Source organism: Cydia amplana, chromosome Z (assembly GCF_948474715.1).
Source record: "Cydia amplana chromosome Z, ilCydAmpl1.1, whole genome shotgun sequence".
NCBI lineage: Eukaryota > Metazoa > Arthropoda > Insecta > Lepidoptera > Tortricidae > Cydia > Cydia amplana.
The window spans coordinates 32,138,985-32,152,314 of NC_086096.1; the positions used below are offsets into that span (position 1 = coordinate 32,138,985).

Here is a 13,330-nt window from a genome sequence, read left to right on the forward strand (position 1 = left end):
TAATCGATTCTTTAGTATCCCATCACTAGTGTTATATACGGCCTGTGCGGCAAAGGAAGTATATTCCCGTAAAATTAAGGGTTTTGAAAAATGCCTATATCTTTTGGAATTTTATACAGATCCGCGGGCGACGGCAGCTGTATATACACAAGGATATAGTCTATTTATCAGAATGACTTTTAGTTCAAATCGATGATATTCCAGGTCTGTATGGACCTTTAAAGTCAGGACATGGTACGGGAAAATGGAGGTCGTGCCGCAAATTTGGCTTTCTCAATACGGGAAGTATATGACTCGTAAAGCACTCGCAGTAAGTTTGAGTTTTGCGCTGCCGCATCGAATGTGTTAACTGCAATGTTACATTGTAAAATCATCCTTTTAACGCTTTTTAAATGGTTTCTAACTAGCGTAAATGACTAATTGATATTCTGAATCGTTCTGTAGCAACTCTCTCGTACCTCGAAAACTCTTTGTCTGAAATCTGTATGCAAAAATGGAAGAGAATTTTGTCATTAATGCAAGAGTTACATCGTCGTACTCGACTAACAACTCTAACAAGGTGCATACCAAAACTCTTCGTAGAAATATGTTACGATAAGAATATGTTTATTATTCAGACTACTTTTTCCACACCGTACTTTGGAGTGAAGTACTCGTTGAAGCTACAGTTATGTGAACTGTTCTTATTTATTTTTGCTAATGCTAAAAATGGTGAACGTGGATTTCTTTCAAAACTTTAAAGTCGTAAGAGTTTCTGCTGCGGGTATTATTAAGTCTGACCGCTTCGTTAGTAACGATTAATTTGAATCCGATTGTACATCAAACGATACCGTAGCGATTAACATTAATCACAGGGGAATTGTTGGAGAGGCGTGAGTTATTCGCGCAGTCGCCGCGAATGAGCCTCAAAAGTGCCTCGGGGTGGAGACAATACATTCACTCTCTATTATCCATCCAAATTGCGTCAGCCCTTATGGTATCATTAAGTTACTTCACTGACAAAGCTTTTATGCTTTGCACGTGTATATGCTACGTCGTGATTATTTTATATGTTTATCTGTCAAAGCAAATTGAATAATGTTTTTTTTTATATAAGATATATCCTGGCGAATGAGCACACTGGATTGTGGAGGCGAGTGACTGCCTATATATTTTATATGTTGACAATAAAAAATAGATTTTGATTTCCGATAACACCACTAAAAAGTTATACCTAGTTAAATTTAAGTTATTTAGACATTCAATAATTAAATTGACTTTGTATTTCTGTGTTTTTGATCTTCACCAGTGAAATTAATAAATCATGTAACTAATATTAAAACATACAAACACGAAATTTAATAAAATGGGAATTAGGATTGAATTGCAATATAAATGTAGGATAATTTATTTAATAAAATCGTAAATTACAATTTGATAATACTGCATTATCATAAAATTAATGTTCTCCATTATCCAGTTTCAAGATATCTTATAAATATTGACATTAAACCAGATTTAAGAACCTAAGCGTTTTGTAAGTATTGCTCGGCATCGGGAAATCAAATTACTAGCAAAATTTAAGCGATCATCAACTCGTTTAGTGCTTATTGGTGGGTGTGAGATGCACTGCAAGCATGCAAGCATTGTCAAATAATGTCACTATATAGGCCTCTTGATATCGTCTACATATTTAGAGGTTCTCATTAATAGAGGTTGCGTTCTGACAAATTTCTTTTATGGAGGTGCAAATAACCATTGAAAGTGGATTTACAAGCTTACGTTCTGGGTTTCTGATCTATACAATTAAATATTATTAGTTAATATAATATGTATTATATAACTTGCAATTTTAGACTACATGAATTACTACTTTATTTTCTTATTATCATTTGGGTTGAAAAGAAAAAACCCTTGAATTGTAGAAGAAAGTTTATAAAATGTTATACTTTATTCATGTAGGCCTAGTAACAAGCACTTATTAATAGTAGCTACTTATTACATAATTATAATTACATTATCTTAAGCTAATTTTCAGAGCAATATATGGATGTAATAAGATGATAAGTTTATTGGAATGTAAAAAGATTACTATGTTTTTGATTTAATCAAAACTATTTCACGGACTACAGTCTGTGATAGATACCCAATAAATAAATTGAATTGTTGGATGAAGATTTAAAATAAAATAACTAAATTGCTATTAAAATATTGTTTCTGCTCTCTATAAGTACATTATATCAATTACAGTGGTAATAAGTAAGACTCTTTTCAATAATAGAGGTGCTAAAATAGCAGTTTTTTTTAGCACAGTGTCAATTATAGAGGTCTTAGTTGCGATTTGGTCAATTACAGAGGCAAAATTACGAAAAGCACTAAAATCTAAATTGCAATTAGGTCACTTTATTGCAATGAGATAAAAACACTTAAAATAAAACCTTATAAATAAAAATATTGACCTAGGTCGTGGTCGCTCTGTAGGGTACCCAGAAGGCTGGCCGCATTGCCCCGCTGGATGGCAATGCTGATCCGCTGGGCAAAATATTGCCCAGCCCTCTGGTCACCAGAAGCCTCTATAAGGCGCTTAATTGCCTTATTATTAATTGCCTTTTGGTCTCAAGGGCCGGGACCGGACCTTTGGTTGCAATTATTGAGGTTATGCACTTATCCAGGTGCCAATTAACCAGGTTTCACTGTATAAATAAAGGAAATCGCCCATAAACTCAACAATTTTAAAGTTTCACGCAACATACGCGAAAATGTCATAATCGTTACAACTTACAAAGTAACTTATCGCATAGCTCTCGACTCCATCGATTAAGTAAAATATTCGGCCCAAGTCGTAAATTAGTGACAAGCACATTTAAAATGTAATTACTAAGTAAGTCACGAGTTGAGGAATGTTTGTAATTCTCAACTCAAGACGAATGCAACAACCTACGAACTCATTAAAGTGATTAATGTCCTGTAAACGTTTTTCAGCAAGAAGTACCGATGATGAAGTCTAGACGTTCTTGTAAGAACTTACTGCCGTATTCGAACTTCAAGATATTCACAAGAGACGACACGTACTAGATCCATTCTAATAAGTTATAGTTTAGATTTCAACTAATTCTCTTTTGCAGCGCAATTCGAGCAACCAATGTCACTTTTACGTTAGATAGAGTTAGATATCTATTAGATGTGAATTGGATCTCCAAGCCATATCTTGTGGAAATCGTTCAAGAGTATCTCTAGAATGGCGCAAATGTCAAATTTGACAGGTTAGTTCTTAAACATATCGTTATCGTATCCTGCCCTAGTAGCACGGTCGCATTTTTATCATTTATCACCATGCCTGTCACGTTCTAACAAGTATGTAAGTGCGAAAGTGACGGGCATAGTGATAGTGGATAAAAAATGGAACCGTGCTGAGCCCCCTGGCGATGTTTAAAAGATATCTAACAGATGTCTATTTCAAAATCCGAATCGGGCCCTTAGTTTTATACAGTTGGGTAGAACGGATTGCCTTTTTATTTATGTGCAAGTCTGTAGTTCTTTGTGGGTATAAAAAAACTATAAATAGGACAGGCTACGAAAATCGTGTATTATTAATGTTCGAATTTAGTACGTTGTGTTACCCATCAACTGCAATACCTAACTGTGATATATGTACATGTATATTATACATAGACATGTATCACAGCTGACTTGGGTCAGTGAACTCGCGGGTAGGTTAAGATTTCATAAATATTTTAATGTCATGTTTTGGTGGTAGTTTTGTAACTCTCTTCGAAATACATCTTTGAATACGAACAACGCGTTTGGCCTTTTTAATTAGTTCCTGGCTCCCATATATCTCATTTGGCGACGAATTCGGACAATTAAGCGTGCGGCAGTGAAAAAACAGTGTTATAATGTCGATTGGAAAGTTGCAAGTGTTACAACCGTTTGATCCAAGCGCGGACGATTGGGCGTTGTATGTGGATAGGTTAGAACAATATTTCATCGTGAATACCGTAACGGAGGAATTGAAAGTCCCTACGTTAATTACAGTGATGGGCAGTGCAAGTTACGAGTTACTAGTGACATTGTGTACGCCGGACAAGCCGTCAACAAAGAAATTTGAAGTGTTAAAAGAACTGATGACTAATCATTTACAGCCTAAAAGGAGCATAATGGCGGAACGTTACAAATTTCGTCAACGAATACAAAAAAAAGGCGAGTCGTTGGCTGTCTATGTCGCGGATTTAAAGAAGTTGACTAAATATTGTGACTTTAAGACTGAATTGGAAAATAATCTGCGGGATCAATTCGTGTGCGGCATAGCGGACGATACTATTAGGCAGAGGTTGTTCGTAGAAGACGGGTTGACATTCGCCAAGGCCTGGAAGTTGGCGGTTGCCATGGAGGCCGCAGAGAAAGACGCAGCGGCAGTCGATAGTAGGACGCGCGGCACTGGTAAAGAGGTCGTGGAAGTGCTATACGCATCGGCCAGCGGGGCCAGAACACAGGGCTCGTCGGGGCCCTGGAGGGCTAACGGGGCAAACCAGGCAGCGGGGCGCAGCAAGGCGGCGTCGCAGGCATGGGGCGGACGCGCGCAGGCGAAGCCGGCGCCCGTGGCGGGAGCGGCAGGAGCGCCGCGCGGTCGCGATCAGGGCCAGTGTCGTGCTTGTGGCGGCAGTCATGATGCGGCGACTTGCAAATTCCGCATTTATTCTTGTCGCGTATGCATGCAACAAGGTCATTTAAAGAAGATGTGTCCCCGACTACAAACCGGAGCGAGGGTGCATGCGTTAGATGCAAATGAGGAGGATGAGGAGGAGTTGTTGAACGAGGTACCATTTAACGCTTTATCTGTAGGCAATTTAAGTCGTTATAAACCGTTTATGATGACATTGGACGTTAACGGAATATGTTTAGAAATGGAAGTTGACACCGGTAGTGCCATTTCATGTATAAGTCTAGAATGCTATCAAAAATTATTTAAACATTTACCTATTTTAACACCTAATGTATTACTCAACTATTACGCAGGAGGAGGTTTTCGCCCATTCGGTAGAATTACTCCAATTGTTAAATATAAAAACAAAGAGATATCTTTAGATTTATTTGTTATAGATGGGGGCAAAAACCCATTGTTAGGTAGACAATGGCTGTACGAATTGACAATGGGTTTGGAGCAATTTAGTTGTAATAAAATCGATACCAAATGTGAACTTACTATGGATTCATTGATTTCTAGGTATAAGGATGTGTTCGCGGACGGGCTCGGGCGGTACACGGGCGGCCCGGTGGCGCTGCGCGTGCGCTCGGGCGCCGCGCCGGTGTACATGCGCGCGCGGCCGCTGGCGTACGCGATGCGCGCGCCGGTGGAGCGCGCGCTGGACCAGCTGCAGCGGGACGGCATTATCACGCCGGTTGAGACGTCAGACTGGGCCACGCCGATAGTACCGGTAGTCAAGCGTGATGGAGGTATTCGCATTTGTGGCGATTATAAATTAACACTGAACAGATGTTTAGAAATTGACCGTTTTCCCTTGCCTAGAGTTGAGGACCTGCTTGTCAAATTACACGGGGGGGAAACGTTTTCAAAAATTGATTTGTCTCAAGCTTATGCACAATTCGAGTTGGACGAGGCATCAAAACCTTATACCGTAATCAACACGCATAAGGGCTTGTATATGTGTAATAGGCTAATCTATGGGCTATCATCGAGTCCGGGGATATTTCAAAGGAAACTGGAACAACTTTTTGCAGACTTACCGCGAGTAGGCGTGTTTCTTGATGACGTAATTATAACGGGCGTAGACAGGGAGGATCATTTGCGTACATTACATCAAGTGCTAGGACGCCTCGAGAAATTTGGGTTGAAAGTAAAGAAAGAAAAATGCTCATTCTTCGCGGAATCGGTGACTTATTTAGGGTTTCGCATTAGTAAACAAGGGGTTCACACGTGTCCGGAAAAGATTAAAGTCATTAAGGACATGGCGATACCGGCCAATGTAACCGAGCTTCGCTCATTCATAGGAATGATTATGTACTATGGGAAATTTGTTAAGAATATAAGTATGACGTTAACACCATTGTACAAGTTATTAAGGAAAGGCGCGTCGTTTATTTGGACCAAGGAGTGTTCGGAAGCGTTTAATGCCGTCAAGCGTTATTTGGTTTCCAGTTCGGTTTTGGCGCACTATGACCCTGAACTTCCGTTATGTTTGACTACGGATGCGAGTTCGAGCGGCGTCGGGGCTGTGATTTCTCACCAGATGCCAGATGGAACGGAAAGGCCTGTTGCGTACGCGTCCAGAGTGCTCAATGCGGCGGAGGTAAATTATTCTCAGATTCAAAGAGAAGCCTTGGGAATTGTGTTTGGTATAAAAAAATTCCATCAGTACCTGTACGGCCGAAGGTTTTTGCTAAGGACCGATCATAAGCCGTTGGTTTCCATATTCGGAGATAAGGGAGGTATTCCAGCGATGGCCGCAAGCAGACTACAAAGATGGGCGGTAATTTTATCGGGTTACCAGTATGACATAGAATACGTGCCTACGGACAAAAATGGAGCTGACGCATTGTCCAGGTTACCAGTGGGGAAGCAGGCAGCGGACAGGACAGAGGTAACATATGTACAATTCGTGCAGGATTTCTTACCAATTACTAGTGATCAAGTCAGAACCAATTTAAAAACAGATGATCTACTGAGAAAAGTGGTTATGTATTTGCAGTCAGGTTGGCCAGCAAAGTGCGACGAACCAGAGCTGCAGCCGTATTGGGTAAGGCGTCACGAACTGTACTCAGAAGCAGGATGTATCATGTGGGGCTACAGAATGGTGATACCCACGACATTAAGATATGACGTTCTGCGTGAGCTACATATAGGCCACTTTGGAGTTGTCAAGATGAAAAGTCTTGCCCGGAGCTATGTTTGGTGGCCCGGCATCGATGCTGAAATCGAGAAAACGTGTCGGGAATGCACCACATGCGCTTTGGAAGCACCGGCCCCAGCCAAATCTACACCCCAAGCTTGGCCATATCTCGAAGAAGTTTGGAGTAGGGTGCATATGGATTTCCTAGGTCCCTTAAACGGCATGACCTATTTAGTGGTCGTGGATTCATCGTCCAAGTGGATCGAAGTAAAACAAATGACGAGGACGACGGCAGATGACGTCATCAGAGTTTTAAGGGAGATATTTGCTCGTTTCGGGCTACCAAAAGTTGTGGTATCGGACAATGGCCCGCCGTTCACGAGCGGAGAACTCACTCAGTTCATGCAATTTAATGGCATAAAACAAACCTTCTCTCCGGTGTATCATCCATCTTCAAACGGAGCAGCAGAGGGTGCAGTAAAGCTAGTCAAAAAAACCATTTTGAAGGCGTTACGGGATAGGCAAGACATGGACGCTGCGCTCCAGTCATATTTACTAGCGTATAGGAATTCTATTCACAGTAGCACAGGGGAGTCGCCGGCGAGGTTGCTGCAGCGAAGAGGTCTGCGCACACGACTGGACCTGCTGCGCGCCGATGCCGGCGCCAGGGCGCACGAGTGTGCGCGCGCCGCGCAGCTCCAACAGCGCGAAAACGCGGGGGGCGTCTCGAGGTCGTGTAGTGTAGGTGATAATGTTTGGGCTAGGAATTTTAGCAAGGGGGAGAAATGGGTTAGCGGTACGATCACGGAACAATTGGGTTCACGTAATTATTTGGTGCAAAGGGAAGACGGTCAAATTATTAAAAGGCATATAGATCAGTTACGTAATAATTCACGCTTAGCTATAACGGCGTGCCCAGCGGCGGTCGATGACGATAATAATAACCATGAGAACTCGGAGCCGTGTGCGCCACCGGAGCCCACCGCTGTGCCTCCCGCCCCGATACCGAAACGTGTGCCAGTGCCCGTAGAAAGATATGGTAATCCCGTATTATATTAAGTACTGATTTGTAATCATAGAATTAGTAAAAAAAAAAAAAAAAAAAAAGAAAGAAGAATACTGGTTTGTACTTTATAAATAACTATATTTAAGGAAGTTGTATTTATTATGGTATACCTACTTGTGTACTTGTCGTATGCATAGTGGACACGGCTTTTCCATGTCAGTCTTATTAGCATTTATTTAAGGATTCAATTCACCTGGCCTGGAGGAGAAGTTTTTCACAGGATCCTTAAGTACTTGCTATATTGGTGGATGGGCGACGACCGTACACTATGTAGTTTTAGTTAAGTGGTAGGGTGTGATATATGTACATGTATATTATACATAGACATGTATCACAGCTGACTTGGGTCAGTGAACTCGCGGGTAGGTTAAGATTTCATAAATATTTTAATGTCATGTTTTGGTGGTAGTTTTGTAACTCTCTTCGAAATACATCTTTGAATACGAACAACGCGTTTGGCCTTTTTAATTAGTTCCTGGCTCCCATATATCTCACTAACAAAAAATATCTTATCTGTATCTATTCTAAAAGGTCCGTCTTTTTTTTCATTAGATACTGATAAAATTCAATTCAGAGCTCCTCAATCTGGGCAGAATAAAACACGAAATCCCATTGTGTCCCTAAAATGTTCCTATAATATGTAGTTTTCCGTTGAGTTAAGAAAATACTATACATTTTCGTCACTTAGCGACTGATTTTTTATTTTTATTTTTTACATACGGTGTAATATTATTAAATTGTACAACGGGACTTAATCGCGTATCTAAGTTTTAAGATTTACCTCCGACGTTTCGAGGACGGCGTTGTCCCCGTGGTTTCGGAGAAGACTGGCTCAAGTTGACATCAGCATCTACTAACCGCGCGAGTTTTTCGAACTACCCGCATTTAGATACGCGATTAAGTCCCGTTGTACAATTTAATAATGTGTAAAAATCGTGAAAGTTTAAATCAATGTCATACGGTGTAATTTCGCTTATTATTGTACAGCATAAGAAACTCTATCTGTCCGCCAAATTGCATTGACACCTGCCACCACCACAAATAACCACTGACTAAAAATAAAAATCGGCTAAAATAAGACTTTTATACATTAATATACAGTGTGTAAGTCCAATACGGGCAATAAATTAAACCAGATATAAGAATTTACCCGTCTAATAATTAATTAAGAAGTTTTTTAAAGTTACACTTAATATGACTCCGTAATAAATTTTTTTCACATGTACCAAGCAGCAATGTACTGCAAACATTAAGAAACAGAAGATGACATGACATTACGAGATACGAGCTTTTTATTGTAACTGCTAACAAACGTTGACAGTTACTTTAAAAAGCTCGTATCCCGTAACGTGTGGTGTATTACATTGCGGGCCGAATTATTTTGTATGGTTAAAATTTTCATTGCATTTCTAAGTAAAATGTATCTCAATATACTTTTTAGGTCCTATGCTAACCACCGTTTAAATATTCGCCCGTATTGGATTTACACACTGTATAGTAGGTCACAAGCTTTACAAGGGAAAAAGGTAAAGTTAACGAATTTATAGCAGAGACTTATGGACCGTCCCTCAATATTCCCAGTTTGAACGTTAACAGAAGGAAATACATATGTTCTCATGACGATCCGGCCTAGCCAAGCTGACAATCGCTATCGTTTCGACACCGAAACGCTTTGTGTCTCTCTATCACTCTTCCATATTAGTGCGACAGTGACAGTTGCGTTTCGATCGCTACGGAGCGTAAGCGATTGGCACCTTGGCTACGCGGCCTGAGTCGAAACATACATCGTATTCTAGAACGGGAATCCAACACCAATATAATAGCAATGCAAGTTGAACAGCGGAGCGTCGTGTTTGCAGCACTATATGGAATGAGCGAAAGCAGGCTACCAAATATATTTTCGACACCGGTGTGATACGTATATTGTACATTTGGAAATGTAGCCCAAGTTTATTGCAAACAGCTTCGCCGTTATAAAGGTGTTTATGGTCGTTCTTATGTTTGTGTTAGGTAGATTGGATGAAATGAAACATGTGAGTGGCTTTCTAGAAATATAATGCACTCACAGTAACTTCGATGACTCAATGACCAATGATACCTTGGTAGCGTGATTTGAAAACCCCAAACCATCATTGAAAAACCAGTTTGAATTTCAAATTTATTGTATGAAAATAATGGAAAATGGAGCATGCGTTTCCTAATTAATTACTGTAACGTCTGTTATGCATGGTGAGACAAAATACACAACATGATTTACTTTTGACTTGAGTTTTGTTTCGATGGTAAAATACACACATTTGTCAAATTCGGAGGCACGATTATTTCTTAGAAGTTGCACCTTATCTATACGTACGATTAACTCTTTGTTCCAAGGTAAAATATCTGGGAGACCGAGCTTCGCTCGGAAAACATATAAAAACTCAAAAATGAGCGTTTACCCAGAGAAAAGACCTAGCTAGATCGATTTTTCGCCCCCGAAAACCCCCATATACCTACCAAATTTCATCGAAATCGTTAGAGCCGTTTCCGAGATCATTGAAATATATATATAAATAAATAAATATGCAAGTATTGCTCGTTTAAAAGTATTAGATATTTTCGTTCATTTGATTGACTAGGTAGGTATTTAAAGTAAAACAGGAAAATTTGAGTTTTGTTAACAAATTTATTAATGAAGCTTACAAAAGTTTTGCAATACCTATAAATAAAATAATCTATTGATTTTGCAACAACAACCTACTAATTGATGCTTCGCTAGGTTGCTTATCTATTTACCATAATACAAAACAAGCAACAACGGTTGCACTCCGGGAGTGCTGATAGAAGTGAAAACTCACATCACTATGTTGCCGACGCCCGGTAACATGATACATACGTTTAGCGGAGGTATTCTATTTATTTATTATATATTATTATCGTTCTAAAATAAGATCACACTTTTTCATTGACACGTTTATTTACATACATACTGCCATGACAACGTCAAATTATTTGAACATATTGAAAAGGAGTCCGCAACATAAATGTCAAATAACATTGAGTTTTTCTTTATTGATTTAAATGCCATCTAAATTATGAGTGGCCATCTAAACCTTACGCCCCTTAAGGTCACGTGATCGCCTTACGCTGTCTCATCATTTTTCCCCATCTCAAAAAGTGCCCAGCGCCGCTAAAGAAGTTTTCACTTCAAAAACACTTACATAATGTCCTAAACTAGTTACTTACTATTGTAACGTAATACCTATAGGCTTAGCAAGAATAATGTGACTACTGTAAAATACTTGTGTAAGCGTAACATAGGGTTTCGTACTCGATGGGTTACTAACATCATAAGCTTTTGCTGTCTGTAAGTCGAGAGACTCAATTAGGATCATTCCCTATAAAAACATATTCTATTATATTCTAAATACGGACGACGGAATCTACTTCCCTCTACGAAAAGTCATAAAAAAACAATAGAAAACAAAATGTGCATCAAAATTACTTGCTTTAACTTAGTCATTTAGTAACTTATTCAATATTGCATTGTACAATTTGTACATGACGTACATAATAAGGTGTTACAATTTAACAGGCCAGTTCATGACACCCTGTAAGGGCACACAATAGTAGGTACTTATTTACAGTTTTATACGACTTTAGACAATTATATAAGGTTAAGTATATATCATCATTTAAACGTATCACTTAAAAATGTACAGACTACATTTTCTATACATATCGATTGTAAATCAATCTACTTAGTCGTATTTAAAATATTATCGCGACGTCGAGAGAAAATTAAATGTAAAAAAGGAATATCCTAGAAAGTTAAATAAGCAGCGTAATCGAGTTGGCAGCACTTATCCTCCGGAGCTCAAGTACCTCCACGGCTACAAAAATTAGTCCCCGGTCTGCTAATTATTACATTAATTAGTTCAAAGACTAATAGAGAATATTATCCATTGCATACTTGCTCTTTATTGAAACGCTGACGCTAAAAGCAACCTAAAAAATCCGATTGACACCAAACGTAATTATCCGTTTAGTAATATAGAAATTATTACACAAATAAAGTTTATTTTCTACTCCCGTAGTTTTATTTGCCATTTAAAAGGTCGTACACACACCTTTAAACTCCTATGTTATAGTTGTCAAGACAAGTCTTTAGTCTATTCCCCAAAAAAGTATTTGTGCATACACGCAGTATCTTTTTGGTACTTTTACGATACTTCGTGTAATCACCACTTAAAAAATATTGTATGAAATACATTGTTGCCAACCTAATTTTAATTGTCATATCTGACAGATGAGTACTGAGCTACTGAGTGCATTGCTGCCAATTTACAAAATATCCATTAGGTTCTATAGTAGAAACAATAAAATTGCTTCAGAAACGCGCATGTGACACCCGTAATATAGCAAGATCCATAGACTACGAACACCGCTTAGCGTTTCTTGTTAGTCTCCATAGGCTACTGTGGCCAAAATCGAGAAAAAACTATCCAAAATGGTAATTTAACTAATAGCAAGTACCAGGGCCTCATGAGTTACAAGGTATCGCTGACCAACCGGCCGTGGGGCGCGGGGCACGGTTGGCCAAAATCGAGAAAAAAACTATCCAAAATTGTAATTTAACTAAGAGTAAGTACCAGGGCCTCATAAGTTACAAGAAGGTGATGCTGACCAACCGGCCGTGGGGCGCGGGGCGCGGTGGCCGGGTTTGGTTTGTTTACCTACATATATGTCCTATATGATTCCACTTGTTTAAAGTATTATTTTTGTTGAATGAAAAATATTTGTTAAATTTACATTTTTTTTTCAAAATAAGTGCTTGGTCGTAGAAAAAGTATTGTATGCAACGTTGACCCCTCTTAAACAACGGTTGCATAAAAAAGGCGAGTGGCATGAGTATTAATAAAGACGCCACGAGTATTTTTTGACTCAGTTAAACAACGTTGCATACAATACTTTTTCTACGACCAAGCACTTACTTTGAAAAAAAATTGTAAAAACAAATATTTTTCATTCAACAAAAATAATACTTTAAACAAGTGGAATCATATAGGACATATTCATATATGTAGGTAAACAAACCAAAAGTATACAGCTAAGATATGCGACCCGGCCACCGCGCCCCGCGCCCCACGGCCGGTTGGTCAGTGACACCTTGTAACTCATGAGGCCCTGGTACTTGCTCTTAGTTAAATTACAATTTTGGACAGTTTTTTTCTCGATTTTGGCCACAGTAGCCTATGGAGACTAACAAGCAACGCTAAGCGGTGTTCGTAGTCTATGGATCTTGCTATATTACGGGTGTCACATGCGCGTTTCTGACTTCTGAAGCAATTTTATTGTTTCTACTATAGAACCTAATGAATATTTCGTAAATTGGCAGCAATGCACTTAGTACTCATCTGTCAGAGATGACAATTAAAATTAGGTTGGCAACAATGTA

General features: G+C 39.2%; 1 protein-coding gene across 1 annotated transcript; it reads left to right on the forward strand.

The window, feature by feature from the left end:
- Positions 1-3,804: 3,804 nt before the first annotated feature.
- LOC134660679 (uncharacterized protein K02A2.6-like) lies at positions 3,805-7,886 on the forward strand. The gene has a single exon (XM_063516458.1). The coding sequence runs from the start codon at positions 3,876-3,878 to the stop codon at positions 7,884-7,886; it is 4,011 nt and encodes a 1,336-aa protein (XP_063372528.1). The 5' UTR covers positions 3,805-3,875.
- Positions 7,887-13,330: the final 5,444 nt, after the last annotated feature.

Bases quoted from the DNA above. Each gene is read 5' to 3' on its own strand.
- LOC134660679 (XM_063516458.1), top strand. From the start codon at position 3,876: ATGTCGATTGGAAAGTTGCAAGTGTTACAACCGTTTGATCCAAGCGCG.